Source organism: Camelus bactrianus, chromosome 25 (assembly GCF_048773025.1).
Source record: "Camelus bactrianus isolate YW-2024 breed Bactrian camel chromosome 25, ASM4877302v1, whole genome shotgun sequence".
In the NCBI taxonomy this organism is placed as follows: Eukaryota; Metazoa; Chordata; class Mammalia; order Artiodactyla; family Camelidae; genus Camelus; species Camelus bactrianus.
Genome location: NC_133563.1, coordinates 19727114 through 19752530, shown reverse-complemented (window position 1 = coordinate 19752530; position 25417 = coordinate 19727114). Strand labels below are relative to the sequence as shown.

General features: G+C 38.5%; 1 protein-coding gene across 4 annotated transcripts in view; it reads left to right on the top strand.

Annotated features, from left to right (window-relative positions):
* Positions 1-25417, top strand: part of TRPS1 (transcriptional repressor GATA binding 1) — a 240254-nt gene that overhangs the window by 49531 nt on the left and 165306 nt on the right. For all 4 annotated transcript variants that reach the window (XM_074352933.1, XM_074352935.1, XM_010972574.3 and 1 more), the window contains 2 exons: positions 7878-8992; positions 22257-22860. In XM_074352933.1, coding sequence (XP_074209034.1) covers positions 7878-8992; positions 22257-22860 — 1719 coding nt within the window. The remainder of the gene's footprint in view (positions 1-7877; positions 8993-22256; positions 22861-25417) is intronic.

Here is a 25417-nt window from a genome sequence, read left to right as displayed (position 1 = left end):
GTATGACTTTTAATTTGGTCTGTCTTCTTTCATTGTTTAGGTTACATAATCAAAATTGTACTTACCTCCTGTTTCTTTCCCCTCAGTTTGGGATTCACTCCTAATAATAGCTAACATTGATGAAGTTTCTTCTGTGTATGTGTAGATCTAAGCTCTTTACATGTATTAATTAACTCATCTTCCTGAAAACCCTTGGAAGTCGATACTACCATTATATCCATTTTAAAAAATGAGGAAACAGGCATAAAAAAATGAAAGTAACCTGCCCAAGGTCACAGAGCTGTGTTAAGTAGGGTAAATGGGGTGGAAACCAGGGTAGATAGGCTACAGAAGCCTTCCTTCACAACCACTATGATTTATGGCCTTCCCGATTAGAAGACTGAGTTTACTGCAACTCGGAAAGCGACAGAAGACAGGCCAACTGCATGTAAGGGAGGAGACAGAAGACTAGTGCACCAGAGTGGTTTGATGCATACCCTGTGAATCACAGTGAGTTTGGAGACATCAGCGATTTCTTTGAGATCACCTCTTACCGAGTTTGCGTAGTGTAACGCTGCCTTATTTGAACGTACTAGCTTATAACTGAAATCATTGAAAAGAAAATTAATTGTGCTGATTTGTCTTTTTTTTTTTTTTTTTTTTTTTTTTACTTTCTATGATCCATTTCCCCTGGTACTTTGGCTACAGAAACTAGTTCTGATAGTAAGGGCCCAATTTTGATTTCATCAATTAAGGATGTGATGTTTTATCCCCACGTTAAAGGACACATCATCATGTATTTGATTTACTTCATATTCCACTCATTTGGAGGACTTTGTTTTAGGAATTTATGATCTGATAGATGGTCTGGGAGTTGTAGCCCCTCCTTCTGGTTACTAGGCACAATCTGGGTTCATTTTTCTGTAAAGATCAAAATGTTAAAGAGATGTACCCAGATTCCGTGTGTGTTCCCCAAGACTGTGTAATTAAGGTTTTATTCTTTGCCTCTGAGTAAGTACAGGGATGGGTGTGGAAGCAGAGAAACTCCGAATGCCTTTAGAGTGTCTAATTTGAGCGTACTCACTCCCCACCTGCGCTCGGAGCTGTGCGAGTTCCCCAGATGCTGAAAGCGAGGAAACCGGGTGCCGTGAGGAGCCTGAGAATTCAGAAAGAGTCTACTTGTCCAGTTGTCCAGCAAATTTCTTTAATATTTAGATGATCTGCTGACGGAAGATTAAAGGCATCTGAATTCTTTCATGAGCCACGTAACATATTGGGATTCTTACCATTAGCAGTGGTTTGTTCTAAGACCTGTTTTTCCAGCTGACGGGGTAGGTAGCTCCACCTTGATGTTCCAACCGGCTCTCAGAGTCAACATGTGTACGCGTCACATTGTTAGCTCCTTCCCTAAAACAACTGTCTTTCTCTCTCCTTTTTTCTAGACTCCCGTTTTTGAGTCAGTCAGGATGGAAATGTCAGTTCCTCGGGATTTCTTTCCGATATGTCTCGCTCTCCAAACAATTGAGTGATTTGTCCCAGTCTTTCTGTATTAATTCTTTCGCGGCACCACCCTTAATGTTTACTTAGTACATTCTTAGTGGTTTCTTATTTTCTTTCTCTTTCTGTCCCGTTCTGTTCTTTTTTTCCCCTCCTTCCTCTTTCTCTATCCTTTCTTTCCTCTCTCCTCTTACCCTCTGTCTTTCCCTCCCTTCCTTCAATTTTTAAAAATTCTCCTTACAGATTAGTCTTCCTATGTTTTGTAGGAAGCATAGGTCTACTTTCTATAAGAAAATAGATCGTTTTCATTATTTGTATATAATTCCATACAGACTCTTAATTAAGATACCACTTTTGTAAATTCTCTCTCACCCCCAAACGTCACCCACATTTCCCAAGAGCAGCTTCCACTGTTTCAACCTTGTTTATGCTTTACTCATTTTGTTTCCTGCACCTGAAAAGCCTTTCCAAGATCATTGCCTTTGAGGCTCATCCCAGGTGCCAACTCATCTGTCCACAGCTCCGTTGTCACCTCGTTCCGGAAGCCTTTGTGGGCCTGTCAGTGTAGGTCAGGTGCTTTTCCTGTGTGTGGTCATGGAACTTGGTGCGTTGCTCAGCAGAAGCACATACTGCATCGTTGTCATCTGTTTACGTGGGAACTTCCTGCAGTAAAACGCAGACATGTGGGAGGTCTGGCACCATGTCATCCCTTGGTGTCTCCCCAGTGCTTGACATGTATAGTAGACATGCCCCAAATCACCTTCCTTGGAGGGAGAATGTTCCACAGTGATTTCACTCTGTTTTCGCACTAAGACACTCTTTAGAACAAACATGCAATTATTATTTATCTCCACATGGGCCGGCGGCGACAGCAGGTCAGATGCAAGAGAGGAGTGCTACACGTAATGTACTCAGCCTTATCATCCACTTGCAACCGCATTTTCCAGAGTCTTTTGCATGTTTCCCCCTCAAAGATTGTCTTCCAAATTATTGAGACTGACGTGAAGGTTAACTGGTTTTAAATCAGTCCAAATGCCAAATGATCATAGAAAATTAGATGGATGTTATGCTGAGTAAAATAAGAAAGCCAGTTTGGAAGAGACTGTTTATTACTATCATCCAAAACACTTACTATAAAAAGGTAGATAATTAAGAATGGGCAGTATTTTACCCTTAGATTTGCCCCATCTACCAATTTGTCTTGGTACCCCCCCAAAAATTAGTTAGCTCTTAAAAATCCATGTGACAAAGATGTTTATGGGATTTATTCCAGTGACACAAGGAATAGGCTATGATAGCATGAGCCTGAGCTGATTCCCATTTAATTAGATTTGTTTTTGAAATTTTGAATATTTAATTTCCATCAAAGACACATGATCGAGCACACTGTATATTCTGCAAGGTTTTTTGGAGCTCTGTACAGAGCCCTATGTAGATTAGCACGTTGATTCTGACTATAGTTATTTTCAGCCAAGATTGGCCCTGGCAGATTTCTTCACGTTATTTGTGACTTCAGTATTTGAACAGATATTTTTAACAACTTAGCCTTTTGTTGTTAAGGTTTTACTTTTTTGACTATCAGCCCATAACCTCAAGTCCTTTTAAATTAGTACCTTCCTAATTGTCTCTGTTGCTATCAATTACAGTACTTGAAAATGAACCACATCTAAGGAAGAGTTTGTATTTAGTTCAAACACCTCTTTTTGTTCCATTGAAAAATACGTACTTGTGTTAAAATGTCATTTTAAGAGTTCTGAGGCTTTAAAAAAATCTTTTCCTTTGACATATTCTTTTAGATACTATTCTTACAAGTTTTTGTTCCATATTTTTAGGAGGAAGGAGCTAAATTGAGGTTAAAGACCTTGAAATAAGCCAACCTTTTATATTTTAAACTTCCATAGTGAAAGATTTTTGTGAAAAGCCATAAGTAGATAAATTTATAAATGAAAGGCATGAAACATACGACATGGAAAAAATAGTTTTTAAAACTGAAGTTAAAATAGAATAAAAAGACACCATAGTCCTCAATCAGTAGAAAACAACTTAAAATCTGTTTTTTTCACGTCTAACAAGTATTGTGGGTGTTTCCATGTAACTGGAATTCACAAGCGAATGACTCCATAGTGATTTGTTTTCGGATGAAAGATGCAATTTTTCCTGGTTTTTTTGAAGGAAACTCTTATTCATCAGGTTGAATCAATGATAATGGGGCCATGAGTTAGTATAACTTGTGTATCCCAAGTAAGTGAGAGATTCACATGTTCAATAACTAGTTCATTCATTCAACCAAAATGTATCAAGCCCCTGCTTACTTCCAAAGATGAATGAAACACCATTTCTCAGTCCGCAAGGGAATGTAAATGGAAGTGTTAGCTTAGTAAAAGCAGAACTGAAGTTTTTCATTTTCAGCTAAGAATACTAGGAGTAACAAGTCCTTGAGTTTGACTTGACCACGTCCCCTTCTATTTCGTCTTTTCCTCTCACTGGCAGGGGAAATTCAATTAGGTAGTTCATTTTATTAGATAATAGTCTCATTCATGTGAATAGTACTGTAGAGGGTTCTGTCTGATGTAGTATTCAGTCGCTACATGTGGCTATTTAAATTTCAGTTAATTAAAACTAAATTGTTGAAAAATTCATAGAAAAATGTACGTTAAATTAAAAAAATCAGTCCGTCGGTTGCACTAGCTCTATTTCAAGTGCTCAGTAGCCACGCTCGTGGGTGCCATGTTGGGCAGGGGAGACTAGGGACCATCTCCTTCATCTGAGAGAGTTCTGCTGGTCGGCACTGATCAACAGTTTGCAAATCATTTTCAGATACGTTCTCTTACTTGATCCTGAGAATAATCCTATACAATGGTGAGGTGTACAGTATTATTTTTATCCATAAAAATGAGGGAACTGAGGTTCTAGGAGGTTAAATGATGCGTCTTTCCACAGGACTGAACCTGGGAACTTCCTTTGGGAGCAAACAAATGCAAATGAACATAAATACAAATGAATAAAAGTTTTTATCTACAAATTTTGATCTTAAAATATAAGTAATTTGAAGGCAGAACTGTGGTCTGGCTTTTTCAGTATTGTATCTTGATATTGATCACAGAAATTGGCACAAGCTATATACTGAGTTGCTACTAACTGGATGAATGAATAGGTGTAATTTTTGGTCCAAATAGAATTTGCAGTTTAATAGGAATTTTAAAATGTGGATATCTGTATCAAAGGCACTGCTGGATTTATGGGTTATTGTTAAAGTTCTGGTTAGCCAAAGAAGAAAGATTGAAGTTTATACTCTTTGTTCTGCTTGTGATCTCTTTTTAGTATAGTCATCTGAAGGGAATAAGTTTTTTCTGTTCCTTGCTGGGCTCAACCATTCGCAGAGTTTGAAATAATTCTCTGAAATAAGATTAAATAAACTGTTGCTGCAAAACACTTATTTTGCATGAACTGTTCTTGCTTTGTATTAGTGTTTGACCTAGAAAAGAATTGCTTTAAATCAATATTTGGGGGGTCATGAAAATAAAATGAATGTGGTCAATAGTCTTAGGTATGGTATCCTAAAATAATAATGCTCTTTATTTTATTTTAGTGGTAGCTAAGTGGTATACGTCAGTCATATTTCACCACGACTTAGGTGTACATCTCTTAACAGAGAAAGTATAAAAATGGTCGCAAATGTAACCTTAAGAGCTTCTTTTGGGAAGAAAAGGAATAGAACACTAAGTAATTATGTTTTCTAAAGTTGGCTTTTATAATATGTAAGATATGTAATTCTAATATTACATTAGCTTTTAATGGTATATAATACTAATATGATTAACTGCTATTTACCAAGAAGACAAGTGGATAATCTGTACAAGTGTCAGTATTGTTGTTCTTGCCATTAAGTGAGATCCTTGTGTTGTTCGGTTGCCTGGGTGGTTTTTCAAAGGGCAGCGGGTAGTATGAAGGCACTTTTCAGCATAAAGTGCATAACCATTAAAAGCATCCTGAATAATGGAGTTGGCTGAAAACACACAGACACTACCAACTTAAAAGATTTAGTGCAGTTTTCGTCATAGCTCAGTTAATCCTAGACCAAAATGCTTTACTGGCAGTTTGTTGTATGAAATGTTCTCTTCTCCTGATAGGAGTCTCTCTTAGCTTGGATGTTCTGACTCTCACAGTTTATGTCAAATACAGGAAGGGAAGCCATGTTGCTTAGTAATAATTTAAATTCACTTCAGAATCGTAAGTTGAGGGATTTGTTGAGACTGTGTGTTCAGCCCTTGCAGTGTGGACATGGAACATGAGGCTCGGAGACTGCAGGCAGAGAAATGGGGATAATGTGTCCTGGTTTCTAAGGAATCCCTGTTCTATAAGTAAAAGTTCAAAACATTCCTGTTGGGGAAACTCGGAAACTCTGAAGCCATGTGGTAGCTAAAGTAAGCGAATTTCCATCTTTAGATTTTGTACACTGGCCTTCTTTACTTACATTAGAGAAGATTTTGATACTTCTGAATTTGCCCCTTTTGGTTCAAAATTGAAGTTCCTGAACAAAGTACCCAAGTATGTGACATCCTATTGAAAGTTGTTGTTGGTTTTTATTTTTGTATTTAAAAAAACAAACAAACAAACAAAAAAAAAAACAGGGTTTCTTCTCTCCTTTAGTGAATTGGGACACAGATGGAGGGATTTTGCAATATTATGCATTACATTTTGCTGCAGATTTTAGTTGCTTTGGTCACTGAAGTGCTAAGTTAGAATGGTGAATAGAATGATCTTGTGTGACCTGGCTTGGGCATCCTGCACACCAGTGATTAACTGTCAGGTTGCTGCCTGGGAGGGTGCCCACATTCTCACCCTTCTGGTTAGATGGTGCTCTGCTCTTGACAGACTGAAATGTGGATGTTTGCCGTGGTGAATATAGATGTTGCCTGCAGTGAAACATTGTCATCCTTAGATTAAGGGCTGTGGGAGACCTTCATCAATTATTATCTTAATGGAACAGTAAATGTTGAACTGTTGGTGTGTTTTTGCACATTTCCTAGATTGTAATTTTGGAAATAAGTTTAAAGGTTGCCTCCATTGAGGAAGCTGTTGGCTAGGGAGGTTAAGCAATTTGATCCAGGTCACACCTCCCTTTAAAGTGGCGGGACAGGCTTCAGTCTTCGCCCCGTGCAGGACAGTACAAGCATGTCTCTCAGCACGCTAAAGGAATATTCTTTGCTTCTTAAGTAGCATCTTGTAAATGACTTTGAGATGCTTGAGACTTTTCTCACGAAGTGATTTGGATATGAGCAGTGATCACACATGTCATTTCTGAGCAGCTGTTGAAGAAGGCAGAGCACGATTATGCCACGTGCTTAATCTGATGCATCTGGTTGCTGGAGAAAGTCAAAAATTCCCTGATTGTTGCAAGAGGAAATCTCTCCCCCGCTTTGGAGCCTTTCTGTCAAAAATTCTGTTTTAAACCAGGAATGTTGGCTGCTGGGCGGTGACACTTAGTTAAGCTGCCTGGTGCAGTGCACCTCGACAAGGGTTTATATGAGATGCTCTTTGAAGGCCTTCATTACGTAGTATTGTAATTTGGGATAGAAAGAGCTGTGGTGATTTTTATGGCGGAATTACTTGATTTTGGATATCCCTTGACTATCGCCATGACCTTCTCACAGGAGGGGCTGAGTCTTTGCTGTGAGACAGAGCCTTCATCACACGAAGCCCTGGAAGGCTTCTTTCTTTTCATTTGCCGTGGATTGGGAAACTTTGTCAATTCCTTATGCTGGTCCTCCTTCACCAAGATTTCAAGGTCACTGCATTCATTTTACTTTCAGACCAATTGTGCGTGCTCAGGATTTACTTATAAGCCATTTTGTGTGGTCATTTCGCACCTTTATTTTACCCCAAAGAGAGACCTCATCTTTGCCTTAAGCCTCATTGCTGTAAACGGTGGACACAGGATTTCCTTGGAGAATGTCCGCATTGAGCAATCTGTGAGCAACTGCCTCTGGTTTTGACAGCAAACTTTAGCTTTGTGAGAAGAAACCCCTGTGTGATTTGGATGCTTCTGCGGGCGTATGATTTGAAGGAAGCAGTAGTAAAACCTCCTTAATTGAAAGCTGTCATCTAAATTTTTTTTAAAGTTTGTATTATTAAATCCTTTGAATTATAGTACTCTTATTACTTACCTTCATCTGATACTTTGGCCAAAAATGTTTAGCATAATGAGCCTCTCATAGAGTAGCTATTGAGTAATGAAGAGTGGATTTCTTTAACTCTGATTATTCAAGTGATTTCACAATAAGCAGAAGTACTGTTGTATTTTTTGATGTGGAACATTTTGGCAGTGTCGCCTCCTCCCTCCTACAAAAAGCACTGAATTAAAGATACTTTTAAGGTAACATCCATTTCTTCTATTCCAGGTCACTTCAGGTGGAACATTCATTGGCATTGGACGGAAAACACCAGATTGCCAAGGAAACACCAAGTACTTCCGCTGTAAATTCTGCAATTTCACGTATATGGGCAACTCATCGACTGAACTAGAACAACATTTCCTTCAGACGCACCCGAACAAAATAAAAGCTTCTCTCCCCTCCTCTGAGGGTGCAAAACCTGCGGAGAAAAACTCTAACAAATCCATCCCTGCCCTCCGGTCCAGTGATTCTGGAGACTTGGGAAAGTGGCAGGACAAGATCACAGTCAAGGCAGGAGATGACACGCCTGTTGGCTACTCAGTGCCCATCAAGCCCCTCGATTCCTCTAGACAGAATGGTACAGAGGCCACCAGTTACTACTGGTGTAAATTTTGTAGTTTTAGCTGTGAGTCAGCTAGCTCGCTTAAGCTTCTCGAACATTATGGCAAGCAGCATGGCGGCCTTAATCCAGAGCTGAATGATAAGCTTTGCAGGGGCTCTGTCATCAATCAGAATGATATGGCCAAAAGTGCAGAAGGCGAGCCAATGACCAAGGCAGACAAGGGCTCCAGTGGGGCGAAGAAGAAGGACTTCTCCAGCAAGGGAGCAGAGGATAACATGGTCACCAGCTACAACTGTCAGTTCTGTGACTTTAGATATTCCAAAAGCCATGGCCCCGATGTCATTGTAGTGGGGCCACTCCTCCGCCATTATCAGCAGCTCCACAACATTCATAAGTGTACCATAAAACACTGTCCATTCTGTCCCCGAGGCCTTTGCAGCCCAGAAAAGCACCTTGGAGAAATTACTTATCCGTTTGCTTGTAGAAAAAGTAATTGTTCCCACTGCGCGCTCTTGCTTTTGCACTTGTCTCCCGGGGCGACCGGAAGCTCGAGGGTCAAACACCAGTGCCACCAGTGCTCGTTCTCCACCCCCGACGTGGACGTGCTCCTCTTTCATTATGAGAGCGTGCATGAGTCCCAAGCATCAGACGTCAAACAAGAAGGCAATCACCCGCCAGGATCGGATGGGCAGCAGGCTGTCAAGGAGAGCAAAGAACACTCATGTACCAAATGTGATTTCATTACCCAGGTGGAGGAGGAGATTTCCCGACACTACAGGTAAGCCCTGTTGGGGCTGGGAGGTAGCGAGGAAACGATAGGAAGTCCTCAGAGGGCTGACCTAAGAATTGTTGGGCATGGTTGTGGTGACCTGGGGGAGTTACAGGACATGATCACGTAGAAGATGATAGTTGTAGATGTGATAATCACAGAGTTTAATTTGATCACTTGTTTCAGACCGTTTACTCTTATGTTTCATACCTGTTTTATACCATCTACTGAGTGTATTTTCAAATTTGTAATGATGCTGATAATGCTGATGGTTTAACCACAGTTTGCTTCCTTGTCCTTGCTAAGTACAACTCTGGGTCTCATGATTTTGGATGGAGCAGCCTCCAAATGAAAGATGCCACTATGATGTGTTCTAGTCTCTCTTCCAACTGGGAAACAAGCAGCTCAAGAACATGTTGCTTGTTTTTCTTTTAAAATGAAATCGGGCATTCCCCTAGCTTTAAAAAATTAAGCAACATACTTATTTTGCATACAGACAGTAGTCTGAGGGCGAGGATTCTGTAATGTGTGTGACTTTGGATTTCTGTACACTGTAAACGGGGAAAGTTGCTTAACGTGTTTGAGATTCATAAATATACATAGGATGTGGTGGTGTTTTCTTACTACTTTCATCCTATTCTCTTTATAGATGCTAATTGTCACAGTTAATCTTTCATACTTTCTAGAGATGAGATTAGAATATGTATCTTTATTTCATGGATGTATTCATTCCTTAACTCATTAACTTCAAAAATACGCGTTGTGCCAGGCATTGACTGTGTAGGAGAAAAGAAAATAAACACAGCCTGTGCCCTCATGGAACTCACTCTTTGGTAGGGAAGGTCTTAGCAGATCATTACAGGAGCGATGAGTGTTATAAAGGATGAAGAAGAGGCCACTGCATTTGAATCTAATGACAACACAACCCAATATGGTAAATGAGGAAAGGTCTCCTTCAGGAAAGAGCACTTAAAGGAGAGTTTAAACTGATTTTTGGTTATAAGTAGGAATTAGTTCTGCAAAATCCTGGTAGTATTGTGCATTCTGATATGCTTAGGGCATATTGGGTACCTTCTTGTTATTGTGCTCCTAAGCACTGAAGTAAAGAGCTTTATTGACTATTTTTAAGTGATTTTTCATATGAAAACTCAGCATCTTCCTTTAAAAATCTAGTGACTTTAATTTTCACATCCCAAGATTTTAAATAGTTCCTCTTGTTCTTTTAAAGAGTTGTGTGTTAGTACAAGTGTGTGTGTGTGTTTTCTCAGTCACCAGTAATGAAGCACTTTATGTCCAACAATAGGCTAATAATGTTAGATGTTAATTTGAAGGGCATCCTAATGTTCACAGTGCATCTAAATGTTCAGAAAACACTTTCCTGAGATTTACACTGTTTAATTTATAAGGTCAGCCCTGGGAAAGACAGTCCTGCAGTCAAATATGTGTTCACACTTGCAGTGAGTGTTTCTGGCTCTCTTGATGCTACCTGCGTGTTAATTTATTTTTGGGACAAGCAGACATTAGCTTTCTTCTAAACCTTGCACTCTCTCTCTCTCTCTCTCTCACACACACACACACACACACACACACACAGATACAATTAGATACCAGATCACTTGGATGAGTGGCTTTTTTGGAAGAGGCTGAGGCCATTGCTTGAAAACCTGGCTGAAAAAAATAGAGATTCCATATGCTTTGGGTAAACTAAAAAATCTCCCAAGAAATAAAACTGAATAAAAATATTAGTGAATAATCTCAGTTTAGTTAATATTCAGTAATGAAAGTAAGCTCCAGAGGAAAGAGACTAGCCTTGTTTTGTTCACTGCTGTATCTGCACAAGTTAACATAATGCCAGGATGGGTGATAGGTGCTCAGTGAGTACATTTAAGTAAGCGAAATCCTTGTGAGATTTTGACTTCACGGTAGTTATGAATAAGTCAAAATCTCCACAGTGAATTTTAGTTTAACTTTTGACTATCGTATGATCTTGGAACCCTTCTGAGGACACACAAAATGTCAGTTGTCTGTGCATTTTGAATTTAAGTCAACCTCTCAGTATTTTATTAGATTTAAAAAGCTGAGCAGCACTCCTCTCTAGGCATTACAATACTCTTGCACTTATTTGTAAACCTAGTGTAGTTTGTGTGATCTCAGATCCTTCAGGGTGCTGAGTAGTTTATCTCTGATCTCTTTGAGTTCTTGTAGAAATAGTCAAAATTTGGAGATTTACAGTTTCAGGAGTCACAGCTCGGTGGGAAGTATAAAGAAACTCTATCAAAAGTTGAACAGTGGAGGATCCAGGGATGGGAAAGGAAATAGTCACCTGGATGTTGATAACTTGATCTGACATCAAAACATTTCCCCACAGTGCCACATTTTGAAGATAGCACAAGAGGACACATTTACCACATCACAATACTATCTTCCTAGTTAAATTTATGTTTATTTATATTATTCATGTTGGGAAACTTTTACCATAATCCTATTATTACTGTGGAATATTCTAACTTTTGAGTGCTTTGTATACAAGACTTACAGTGTAGTAAAAAGATAGCATAAAGGAAGAGCTGTACAATGTGTGAAATCGTGTAGCTATAACATAGCTACAGCTGAGAAGCAGAAGAGTCAATTTAAACCTATCAGAGAGAAACCTCAGTGTGGATTTCATTCCATGCACATTTTTCCAGAGACCCAGATTTAACCTGAGTTAAACTACCAACGTTATCCAGTTAGCAAGTGTAACTTGGCCAGCTCTCCTTTCTTTGTTTCGTATTTACTTATGATGCCCCATAGTTCGCATCATGACAGAGATGTTATATTCCACTCATGAATTTGTTTCTCACACTCCATTTCTTTTATCATACACGATTTAATTGAACACTGTACCCATTCTCTAATTGACTACCATTCTCCTTGTCAACATTTTCAGTCTTACAACTTAATGTTTCTGGAGTATGCAGTAGGACTGTCTCCTTAAAAACAACTATCCTTGATAAAGGATACACACTTCTTAACGCTTTGTTAGACTTCCATGAATTAAGAGAACCTTCTGAAGCTTTCTCGTCACCTCCTTCACCAAAAGTGAGCTAAACCCAGACTGGGAGACATGAAGAGCAAGCATGCAATGTGAGGCTGTGTTGAGGACAAATGCTAACATTGATGCGGCCATTGATCAGGAGACTAAGACTTAAGACTGGCGTCACTGGCAGAGACAGAGTATTGAATCTGTGGGTTTCACTCTCAGCTGACACCTTGAAGGTCGCTAACGTGATTCTCCATCACTGCTTTCCTCTGGCTCCTGTCAAAAGTAAACACACATGAAAACAAATATATGTATGTTCATGTATGACTGAAGCATTGTGCTGTGCACCAGAAATTGACACAACATTGTAAACTGACTATACTTCATTAACACACACACACACACACATACACACACACCACACACAAATTTATCTCTAGGACATTACTCCAGTTTTCACCCACATGTTACTGTATGAGCTCATCTTACAACAAGTCACCATATGGGCAGGGATAGAAATTGCTATAGGTGAAATCTGTAGAAAATGCAAATAATAGCTTTTGAACGTCAGATGCAGTATTTTTCATTTACAAAATAATAATAAATGTTTAAAGAGAAGAAAATTAGACTTACAAATTGATCAAGCTACGTGAGACTGAATGACTAGAAATAATTCAAAAAAGAAACAAATAGCATTTTCTGAATGGACAATATAATTATTGAAATTTAAAACATATGGGTAGGTTAAATAACAGATTAGCAGATGATTGAGAGCAAATGAGCTAGTCAGAAGTTAAATCTGAAGATATTTGCCAGAATACCTAAGATAGGGGAAGGGGATAGAAAATATCAAAAGTGGATATTAAGGAATGGAAATACAGTAAGCTGTTCTGACATGCATCTAATCAGAGTCCCAGAAGAAAATAATGTTGAATGGAAAACAGGCAATCAATATTTGACGAGGTAGTGACAGAAGAGTTTTTAGAGCTGATGAAAGACATAAATGCACAGATACAAAAAGGGACAGCTTATACTAAGTAGGGTATGTAGATCTTCCTCACTTGTGATGGGTTTGTGTCCTGATAAACCCCTTGTAAATTGAAAGCAACCTAAATTTAAAAAATGCTCTTAAAAGATCTAACCTACTGAACAGTATAGCTGCCATAGCCTAACTTAAATGTGCTCAGAACACTTAGCCTACAGTTGGACAAAATCGTCTAACACAAAGTCTATTTTATAATAAAGTATCAAATATAAGATGTAATCTGTTGAATACTGTACTGAAGTGAAAAATAGGATGGTTGCCTGGGTACAGACTGGTTGTAAATGTGTTGGTTATTTCCACTGACCGGGAGCTGGAGCTACGTGCTTCAGCCCAGCATCATGAGAGAGTGTTATACTCTATATCCTGCATATTATTGGCCCAGGCGGAGATCCAAATTCCAAAATCAAAGTACAGTTTCTGCTAAATGCATATGGCTTTTGCATCATCCTGAAGTTGAAAAATTGTAAGTTGAACAATGGTAAGTTGAGGACCATCTTGATACAAATAAATTCAGTCATAGACACCTTGCAGTGAAGATTAAAATGCCAAGGCAGAGAGGTTCCTTAGAGCAGCTGGAGAGAAACAGCACAACTACTCAGAAAAGACAAATTAGGTGAACAACAGACCTTTTTATCAGCAACAATGAATTAATCATATTTTATGATTCCATGATCATGTTCCAGTTTTTATTTTTTGATAAACTTAGACATGAGTGTGTAAAAATGTGTGTAATACATATTTGTGTAATATTTGAATAAATGCTCGATCTTCCTTATAATTAAAGAACTACTTGAAATCAATAATATAATTATCCACTTGTCCAGAAAGTGGAAAAATGTACATATTTTTTGGTGTGTGATGATAAGAATCTGTTCAGAGATTTATGAATGCATTAAATTTTTTTAAACATTGTTTGAATATTTTAGACATAAAATATGTAACTCAGTCTAAAGGAAATAACATCAGGTACAGTAGTTGATCACATTAATGTAGCTGCTGCTCAATTTCTATCTTAAAAGGGCTCAGTAAAGGAGCGTGAACTGTGTGCTCTATAATTCTGAAGAATAGATTTAATAATAAGCACTTAGTTATCAACACATCTGAAAAAGCTAATTACACACTGCGTTAGTACAGAGTTTCTAAAAGGGTGAGTACTGTGATGGTTACATCTAGATTTGTATATTTTATGTGTCAAGTTCTTTTAAACAATACCTAATACATCAGTTCCCTGTGAAACCGTGAAATGGACATCATAGTTCAGGTTGAAAATTCCTATTGTGAGACAGAAAGTTACCCTGGTGTTAATAGTCCACCAAGAAAATAATGCACAATTGTACTACCCTTAGGTAATTTCAGATTTAATAGTCCTAAAGACTTTATACAAGAATGGTTATCAAGTCGTGGAATAAGATAAATCTTAGCCATGATTTCCATTTCATATTTGTTTATATAAGTAGTTTCCCATTTTTTGTATTTCATGGAAAAACGTTTCTTTCTGTTTTGAACATTTGGTAGGGATATCTTTCTTTTGAAAGTGAGTCCGAAGTCAAGATTTTTTCAGACATTAGTTTTGTTTTATCCTGACACTTGAAGGTGAAATCACCCCACACCCTTCTAAAAAATACCCAGTAACGCCAAATGTGTAAATGCTAATCAGATTATTTCAATTTGAAAATACAGGACCAGTGGATTGAATGTAATCTTATTCAGAATTCCAATTTTCCTTAGATTGTATTTTGTAGACTGTTCCTTTGCACTTGACTAAGGCTGAAAATTAAATTTTCAACTTTTAAAAGGTGATTGATCTGGTTATCCATTTATACATCTATAATTCCTTTTTTGTCTTTGTCTCTCAAATATTCTTCTCACCTGCTTTTCATTCCAACACTCGACAGTGTCACCAATCTCAGGTGCTGCACATGTAGACCTTTATGATAACAAAATATACATTACAAAAATGACTGACTTTATTACTTGTCACATCTGCGGACCGAATTTAAATTAAATCATTTCATTTGCTTCTCTTCTGTGACAGTTTATATGTAGGTGTTTGATTTCATAATTACCAAAAAATACCTTTCAGGGTCTTAATTGACTAGGATTTATGATTTATTCATTTACTTTTATTAATATATTTTTTAAATTGAAATATAGTTGGTTACAATGTGTCAATTTCTGGTGCACAGAAGGAGAAAAACAAAGCATTGCTTACAGCTGACTCCACTGAGCTGTTATGAAAATAAAAATATAGAAATATTATCAGAGTAGAACAAAAGAGTAGCATCTTTTAGCTGATTTTTTTCTAGAATTTAGAAAAATTCAGTTCTTTATGAATTAGGAAAATAGTTTTTAATCTCTGCTAATGAATGAAATGCTACTGCTAAAGTAAAAGACCCCTGAGCATTGAAATATGGATGGATTTGAAATAAATGCTTTTTTATAGCACATGAAAATTCTGTTGAGTAAGATAAGATATAAAATGTCTTTTCTCAGAGGAATTTTAAGTCACTTGAATTAAGTATAATTTGGTTTTTTTTTTAGGCAGCTTGATTTAGCTTCCTCTGGAAGCAAAAAATGATTCTCTCTTTTATCAAAATTGATTTTGTTCATTGTCTGAAGTATTGCATGGGACAAACTGAAATTTTATATAAGTATGTCCCAAACATTGCATGGGACATACTTACACTAAAATATTATTTGTTTATTATTTCTGAAATTAAGAATGAACTGGGCATCCTGTATTTTATTTGACAACTATGCTAGGGAGATCTACAAAATGACATCTTTTTTTCCTCAGGTAGCATGAGGAAAATGTTTGCTCGAAGTTGGCAGCAGAGTATAGAATTTAAATTAATGCAAATATATTTGCAGTGTCGTTCAAATTGCTTTGGCTTAATGTAGCTAGAAGTTCTAGGATTTTTTAAATAATGAAGAGTTTATTCAGAGGACCACTCAAAATATACCATCTGCAAAATATCTATGTGTTTCTTAATATTTCTCTGCTGCTTTATGACTCTGCATATTAAGTCTAGCATCCCCAGAGTTGGGGTGGTTCATTCCTTTAGTTATTTAGCAGATATTTACTGTCTGAATGTTCTGGATGGCGGTGGAAGGGATATGGAGATGTGTGAGCTTTGATCTTGATTTTAAGACAATTACAATATAACTGTAAAGTAAGACATGCGTGGTTATTTACCGTGAGAGACTTTTAAGTGATGAAATAAATCTTTTTATGCCATCACTTAAATCAAAGGCCATTTTAATAAAAGGCAATGTGAAACAAATCCTCAGAGGACGCCAGAGTCTCAGAGCAGCTCAGAGGATGTTAGGTTTACTCTTGGGTTGAGTCATTTGGGAAGTCTTTATGGATGAGGTGGTAGTTAAGGTGGGTCTTGAGAAATGGAGGGACAATTCCCTGAACTTCTTTGAGGTTTTCATATTAATGCTGATACAATGAAATGCATTTAGTAGGTTAGAGCGGAGTCCAAACTAATGTGGTTTGTCAATGACTAAACTTTATTCTTCAGTAATGTTTCTTATACCAGGGATTAAAATAATGTTTTAATTTTGGGGGGGAGGACATGGCATTATGCTGGTCTTCTCAGTTATTGTTGAGAGGGTGACACAAGTCAGAGAATATGTCCAAATCATTTGAGAACTGATTCCTGAACCAGCTAGTAACATCACATTAACTACCAAACAGCATACATGCAAGAGGAAGCATGAACAAGAGCTAAAATACTACATCATGCCTCCATACTGTTTTATGGATTGACTTGTCTGTGCTTCACATTTTTATTTTATGAAGTAGGATGGAAATAGGTACCTTGTGTGGTTGTTGTAGGGTAATATATATAAATGGCCTAGCACTAAAGAATCCTGGAAGATGATTCCCAAACAATGAAATAAAAAAAGATGAATTACTGTTTTGGGATTGTGCTTAACAATGTCATGTTTATAGTTTTCGCCATAAAGCCGTTAGAGTTGACTCTCAGAGGTGGGAGTGTGTGCTTTAAGAGGGAAAACAATGTTGCTCATCATGAAGAATTCATTTGGGAATCTTCTATCACATACTGAGCACATACCCTGAGAGTTCATTCCTGTCTAACTAATTAATACTCATCTCGAAGTTATTTCTGACCAGGGCTTCTTGGCTCTTGCTATGTAAGGTGTGGCCTGGGGACCGACACCATCAGCATCGTCTGGGAATTTGTAAAAAACAGAGAATATCAGGTACCACCCCAGACTTCGAGAATCTGAATCCGAATTTTAACAGGGTCCCCAGCTGATGCTTCTGCATGTTAGGGTGTGGGAAGAAGCATGGCTCTGGATGTTAGTAGAGGTGATTGAAAAGTATATTGCTCCCAGCTTTTGAAAGTAGAATCATATTGGCTTTTCAATGTATGTCCTATCATTTATTTGGCTGACATTGTAGGGAGAAAGAAGTCCTTCAGGTCTCCAGAGTATTATGCAGCAAATTGCCTTTTCTGCATCACCTAGTGATTTTCAGTGGCCTGGAAGATGGAGCCATTTAGCAGTTTACTGCTTAATTGTCAAGCTTTACTCTCTTTTCATTAATAGTAGTCACACTTGGAATCTTATGAGTCTGAATAACAAAGATGGTCAGGGCATTACCTGTGTTTGATTAGAGTCACAGGTAGGAGAGGATGTTTGAGTGTGTTCAGTAAGTTGTTCTGAACCATGGTATATCTACTAATGTAGTTTGTAACTGGTCTCTGCATGGGCATCCCCTGAAGGGCTTGCTAAAAAGTCAGATTCTCCAGTTATGCCCAGAAGATTCTGATCTTCAGTAGGGCAGCCCAGAGGCCTTGGAATCTGCATTGCTAAGAAACACCTTCTGTCCTGGGACTGCACGCAGCCAGTTTTGCAAACCACAGCATTAGTCAGTCTCATTTCTGTCAGTTAGAAGACCTTTCCTTTCCCCTCATGTTTTCATTTTTTATTCCCCTTGTTTTCATTTTTGATGTCATCAGTCATTTCACTTATTTTTGCATAAAGCTAAAAATTTAGGTAGTTGAGGATAGAAAAATAGAATATCAGCCTAGAAGGTAGAAGCCCTGTATTCTTGACTTGTTGTAGACTAAAGGGACAAGACATTGTGTTTTCACTTTACTAATCTGTGAAATGGGCGTTCCACCTCCGTGGACTGTGAGATAATAGATGTGTGAGAGCTTTGAAGTCTTCAAAAGAAAAGGTGTGTGAGTTGAGCTGGTTATTGCCGCCTTGTTTCAATATCCTTCCTGTTAAACGTGTTTTTCGTTTCAGCGTAAAACCTGGTTCTCACTGAAAACTTAGCTCTGCAGTTTCTGCTTTTTGCTTTACATCCATCCTCACCGTTCTCTGCATTCGGACAGTCCTCCAGCATCTGTTACCATGGAAGGCTTTGCCTAGGTCAGTCAGAGTAAGAGTTCCTCTGTGGGGCAGGTCAGAACAGCTCTTGCCGAGACCTGTAAGGAATCAGAGTTGCCCAGTGGGACAGGAGCTCAGAACTAGAAGAACTTGGGAGCCCCAGACACCTTGTTTCAGAGTATACACTGTGATGAATTCATTGCCTGGGCAGGACATGCCCAGGACTCCTTGCATCCTTAGGAGGACATGCCAACCAAATAATGGGTAAAGGCTGGGTGTGTTTGTCTTTATTTGGTGAAGGGATAGGCTGGCTCAGGGACATTTCTATATTACAGAGTAAGTAGACACTGAAGGCACATAATCTTAATTGCTGAGATGTATTACTGGATATATTATGATTCTAAACGGCCTGACTGAACACCTCTGAAGGATGAAACACAGAGAATGCCCTTTCTATCTTTGTTATTTAGGATTTTAAGATTCTAGATCTGACTCCTATTAATGAGCAGAGAGGAAGGCTTGACAATAAAGTAAACTGCGAAACTGCTCCATGTTTCAGACAATTGAACGCTACGAGGTGACGCAGAAAAGGCATAGAATATACTGTACTTGGTCCTGTCTTAAAACAAAGGATCTTCTAGGAAATAAACTTTGTTTTAAGAATGATGTCTGTCATGGTTAAGATACGTGGCGGAATGGAAAGGAACGATGCCAAAATGCCAGTTTGTAAGGTTCAGCTCCTTTGAACAAATACAGAACGCAGGTCCATACAGAAGAGGGGGAGATTTATTTAATTTTAGGATTTATATCAGTTAACCCATACTAGAGGCACTATTATTTTCATTCTGCAGGTTAGGAAATCGAAGCAGGTTCAGTAAATTATCCAGAGACACACACACAGTAAAATGCAGAGCCAAGATAAAAATATAGGCATCCTGGTTCTAGAGTCTTAACTCGTAAGTGGACTAAATTGCTCCTCCAATGAGAACTGTGGAGTCTGCAGTTTTAAAATAATTTTGTCATGTGGTACTCAAGAATTTTTTATTTCTTCTCTTGTATATTGACAAGTTTCTACTTGTTGCCCTATATTGTCTTTATTTCTTGAAATGACACTACTATAATTCTTTGGAATTTTGCTGTGTGGCGCTGTATAGATTCTTTTTTTTTTTTTTTTTTTTTTTTTTTTGCGTATTGGTACTTTCTCCTTCTTGTTGCTCTAGAATTAATTCTTTATTTCTCGAAATGACATCACTGTCATTCTTGGGAATGTTTGTAATACTTCGGGATTTTTTTTTTGTGCATGGGTAGAAGTAGCAGTGGCGATTTTATAGTCTTAATTTCCAGGCAGGATCGCATCACAGACTTCAAGCAGAGACACCACCATGTCAGGGAAACCATAAAGTCACTGCCACGGTGGGCAGTGAGCTCATTAGAACTGTCTTGGGGTGAAGATCGACCAGAGCTTCTGAATGTGCTTCCTAAAGGTTGTTTGTTTATGCTTAATTTTCATGACTGAGTAGATTATGTGGTGTATCTTCATTCGGGTATTTCCTGGGTATGTTTTGAGCTTTAACCATTTTGATAAATCCATTTTTATCTGATCGAGCTCCATAAAGCTAACAATTTGGGGGTACAATTTTGAGTTTAAGAGTTTATCTCCCATTGGATTATACTCAAATATAGTTATGGTTGGAAGGTTCTCTGAATGAGGTTTCCAGAGTTTCTAAATCCTAGATTTTGAGTCCTGCCTATCATCCCCTGTGATCTTAATTCTGCTTTGGGTTTTGTGGTCTTGACTTTGGTGGCAGGATTTTAACTCATCATCCTATTTTTATTCTCCTTAAGAATTAGGCTTCTTTCATGTGAGAACAATTCTTTTTAATATTGTGTTCTTATGGTCCATTCATCATCAAATTATTTATAATTTATTGCACTTCCTTTTGTTTTATCTCTACTACTCAAGAAAAAAAGGAGAAAAGATTGAAAACAATCTCCTGTAAAAAGTAAAAGTTAAATATCCTGTTTATTCAACCAAATGTAAGCCCTTAATGATAAGAAGATAATCATCTAGTGAATTAAGTACTCTCAACAAATATTGGCTGAGATTTTGTTACATGTCTTAATACCTTTGAATCTGGCTTCGATGAAATAGGAACAGTCTTTTGGGTTTTCAGCCATCTGACAGGTCTCATAAGGGAATGATGTCATCCAATACAGAAACTGTTACAGCCCCAAAGTGATTAATGCACACATTTAACTATGCTACTGCTTATGACTGTGCAGTTCCTTCCCTTTTCCTTTGAAGATATCTGCCTCCTTACCATGGTCTGCAAAGCTCTAGGTGACCCTCCAGCTTGTTGATTGTTATGCTTCCTCTTGTTTATCCCTCTCAGGCATCAATGGCTTCTTTCAGTATCTCAGAATTACTAGAATGTGTTGCCCTTTCCCCTTCCTCCTCCTCCAACGAGGATGGCTCCTTTTCATCCTTTGCTTTGATCCCTCAGAAAGGTCTTCCTGACGACCTTAAGCAGCCCTTCCTCCCCATTACCAGCCCATCCATTTCATTCTTAGCACATATCACTCTTTGTCCTTGCATATTTATTTATAGTCTAATGTGAAGCTGGTTGTTCCTGACTAGACTGCAAACACCAGGTGGACAAGGACTAGGTGCCTTGTATTCACCAATGTGTACCCAGTGCCTGGCAAAGTAATATTGTGATGATTATCTACAAATTACGTATAGGAGTGCCTATTTTGCAGAAGCTTTAAGCAATAGCTCTCAAAACTTCTTTTGCTAGTTTAAGTTGGTAACTCCTAACACATGATACCAGTGGCGTAGCAAGTGTTTCACATGGTTATTTAATTAGACAGCCATGCAGGGTTTTTTTTACAGTTAAAGAAAGTATGCCTTATTCCAAGTTATCTGTGTATCTTTCCGGTATGCCTTTTAGGATACAGTGCCTCTGTTCTTTGTTAATCAAACATTTGTCTTAACTTAACAGTTAACTGTTCTGTCTTTAACAGCAGGAGATGCTATGAAATCCAACAATAAGGTCTCCTTTTTTTTAATGCCTTATAAAAAGAAGACACACATAAACACACATTCACACACACTCTCTGAATGTATCTATCTGTGCAGCACCTACCATGCTGCTTGGCAGCCAACGTACACTTAATTTGGTGGAAGCGCGTTAAGTCCTTACAGATAGAAAAATTTTGTTTAAAAAAGTCTTAAACTTCTGTTATGTAGTCTTCACTAGATTATGTAGATCAGTCAACCATAGTTTATTGATTAAATGGATTTAAATTTTATGATAGAAAAGAACATTGCAATCAGGTAGAATTTATCTTAATATATGTAAAAGCTGTACAAAGCACTTCAGCATTAGATACATATGTATATTTATAGTGATAAAAATCTCAGTTTAGTTTAAATAAACAGAAAAAGTCCATTGATCAAATCAGGTGTAAAAACATATGAATATCTATTAAGGGATATAGAATTGATGATTATCCAGTCACGGTAAAGTGAACAGAGCAGGTCCTTCAATAATAAAGCAAACCAACCAGTTTTAAATGTGAATTGGCTGGAGTGTGTGCACGTGTAAGTGTGTATGTGTGTGCATACCCTGGTTGTTGCTATTACGGGAATATTGCATTCCTTACAGAGAACTCAAGATGCCAGTTAATTACATGCCAATTTCTGGGTGTTGAGAATATTGTGTTTCGTTCTACCGATTACATTACATGAGATAAAATTCAGGTGCTTAAAGACTATTTTTTTTTTAAGCCCTTTCGAATGCAAGATTTCTAGTGACGGGTTTCTTCTTCTGCAGGAGAGCACACAGCTGCTACAAATGCCGTCAGTGCAGTTTTACATCTGCCGAGACTCAGTCACTACTGGAGCACTTCAACACCGTTCACTGCCAGGAGCAGGACAGCACTACAGCCAACGGCGAGGAGGACGGCCACGCCGTGTCCACCATCAAGGAGGAGCCCAAAATTGACCTCAAGGTCTACAGTCTGCTCAGTCCAGACTCTAAAATGGGAGAGCCAGTGTCTGAGAGCGTGGTGAAGAGGGAGAAGCTGGAAGAGAAGGACGGGCCGAAAGAAAAAGCTTGGGCTGAGAGTTCAAGCGATGACCTTCGCAGCGTGACTTGGAGAGGGGCAGACATCCTCCGGGGCAGTCCGTCCTATACTCAAGCAAGCCTGGGGCTTCTGACCCCCGTGTCCGGCGCCCAAGAGCAGACAAAGACTCTAAGGGATAGCCCCAACGTGGAAGCCGCCCATCTGGCCCGCCCGATTTATGGCTTGGCTGTGGAGACCAAGGGATTCCTGCAGGGGGTGCCAGCGAGCGGAGAGAAGGCCGGCGCCCACGCCCAGCCGTATCCTGCATCCGGAGAAAACAAGTCCAAGGATGAATCCCAGTCTCTGTTACGGGTAGGAAGGTTTAATTTTTAAATGATTCATATATCTTGAAGGGGAAACGGGGGAACACACATTCTCTCGGGTTAGGATCATGTCTTACCAAGTGCAACTCAGTGATCTGTATCGATCCGGGATTTGTAAGTAATAAGGCCGAAATGGTGGAGAGCAGCTTGTGTGCGTTTGTGTGCATACACGCGACATATACGTGATCGAGTGGGTAGAAGTCACTTGTTTGTCACTGCTCTTTGCTCCGACTGAATGTTTGTTAATCATCCCTGGTGGCTATGCAAAACAACGAGGCCGCTTTTGGAGAAGGGCTGTTCAGAATCCCAGAAGGATGCACATCTGTTACATTAAAGTAACTAAGTGACTTAAATTTTAAGGTGGTGTGGCAGAGTCTATGGTTAATAGGGAAATTAGCAGAGATGTAAATCGCTAAGACTGCAAAGCCCTCGGTGAGCTGTTAATAAAGAAAAGTCGTGTTTTTTGCAAACCTACAGCGTAATTATGTACGAATGAATGACAGTGTTTATTGTTTACTTGCCAAGAGGAGGGGAAAAAATGAGATAGACTTAAGTGTGAATGGTGTGAAGAACATCCATAGAGGAGAACCGTGCATTTTATATTATCGGGCTTTTGTAGGGAGAAAGACACAGTCCCGTGTGGGAAAAACAAAGCAAAAGCTCTGTAAGATAAGACCCATGCTGGCTGTCTTCATGCTGTGTAGACTGAACATTGTCAAGAAATATTTTAGATTTTGAAGATTCACGAGCTCCCAGTAAGTGATGTTTGCTTTTTGCCTAAGGCGCCACCGCTTCGACATTTCCCCTTGACTCAGAGAAAGTTTTGAGCTTTCTGGATGATTTCAAGGCTTTGTTCCTGCAAGGAAGGTAGGATCAGAAACCAGCTGACCTTTACAAAAGAGCTGGTTGGGAGATACAGTTCAGGCAGCCCCGTGCTCTGACCTGGAGGTGAGAGATCCCTGAGTTCTCTCTGGATGTATTCTGGGGAGAGAAACTGCTCTTCCCAGTGTCTGCTTGGCTGCTCTGCTCTCATTTCCTGCAGATTCTCTTCAGCCTGTCTGCTCCTCTGGTTTTCTCTAGTGGAGTTTAGAAACACCCCTTAGAGGAGCACAGTTAATTCTAAAAGCTGTTACCTTTCCCGTCTTCAGCCATGCCCTGGAGCGAAGAGAAGGGCTTGAATGCAGAAGAGGAGATGCATCCTCTACACTGAGAAACAGAGAATCCTTCCTGTCCGAAAGGAGCAAGTTTAACTTAAGTAACTTTAGAAAGAAGAAAAATTGTTCCTATGCTTTTTAAGCGGTATTCAATTTAGGAAGAGCTTCTTTGATATATTATGCCTTTTTTAATTGTAAATGCTCATCATTTTCTTCCTGGTCTGAAGTGGCTTTTTTGGTTTCTGGTGATAAGGCAGGGATGACATGTCCTAGGATTTTTAAATTTCACGTTGCATCTGGAGAGCTTGGTGGAGCTGATTGCCTTAGATCTGAATCACTAGAGCTCCACACTCTTTTTTTTTTTTTTTCTCACTTAAAATTGTGTTCAGCCATAGCATCTTTATTTGATACCAAATTGTGTGACTCTTTTAGACTGTTCCTGGAATATTACCTTTTCTGCCACCATTTGTATACACTAAGAATTTGGAATGAGCAATCATTTATTCAGTAGTGCAGTGAAAAACCTGAGAATTATAGTTCTATTCTTTAAGCAGGCTGAGGACGATCATACTTTTCTAAAAAAGTTGTTTTTCTCAATTCCTCCACTTCCTTAATTCCCTGACTTCGACTTTCTGTTGCATCATTTCAACTGTCTTTTCGGTTCCTCCCCATTAGCTGCTGAAATAGGAAATCTTCAGCGAGAGAGGCAATTTAACTATATTCTACAATGAATACCAAATTCCCTACTGTAGGATTTGTGATACTTAAAGGCCATCATTTACTAAGTTTTGAGAGCTGACAAAAATGTATTTTTATATATGATATACTTTAAGTCTTGGATTGTTCTTCTGTGATTTTAGTTAAATTTGCATCTTTAAAATTTGCATTTCATTGTATTTGAATAGTGCTCTTGGAAATCACCAACCATAATAAATCGCCGTTTTATTGGACATTTGGAATAGGAGGTATAGCTAATTTAATTTATTATGAAATATTTAGTATATTACCTGAATTAAAAAGTTTTAATGGGCGCATATCTTGCCGATCAGCTTTTTAAGATACCTGAGAGAATTAAGAAGCTGAGCCTACTTTGATTGTGAATTTGACACGAATACACGTTGGTGGTAGAAATTGGTATTGCTGAGTTATCATAGCAGACATTCTTCTCAGTTCCTTCCTCTGCCATCAGTCAGGGAAAACCTGAAAGAATATCACCATCATGTTTACTAAGGTGAAAGCAAAGAACTTTAATTTTGTAATTTTGGAAGTCTAGTTAGTAGCGAAAGTATCCTGTAAAAATTTAGAAATACACAACTGAGATATGCAAATACAGTATACATGTTTTAAATGAAAGTAGTGGTCTGCGTAAATATATATCTACAGAATGTAATA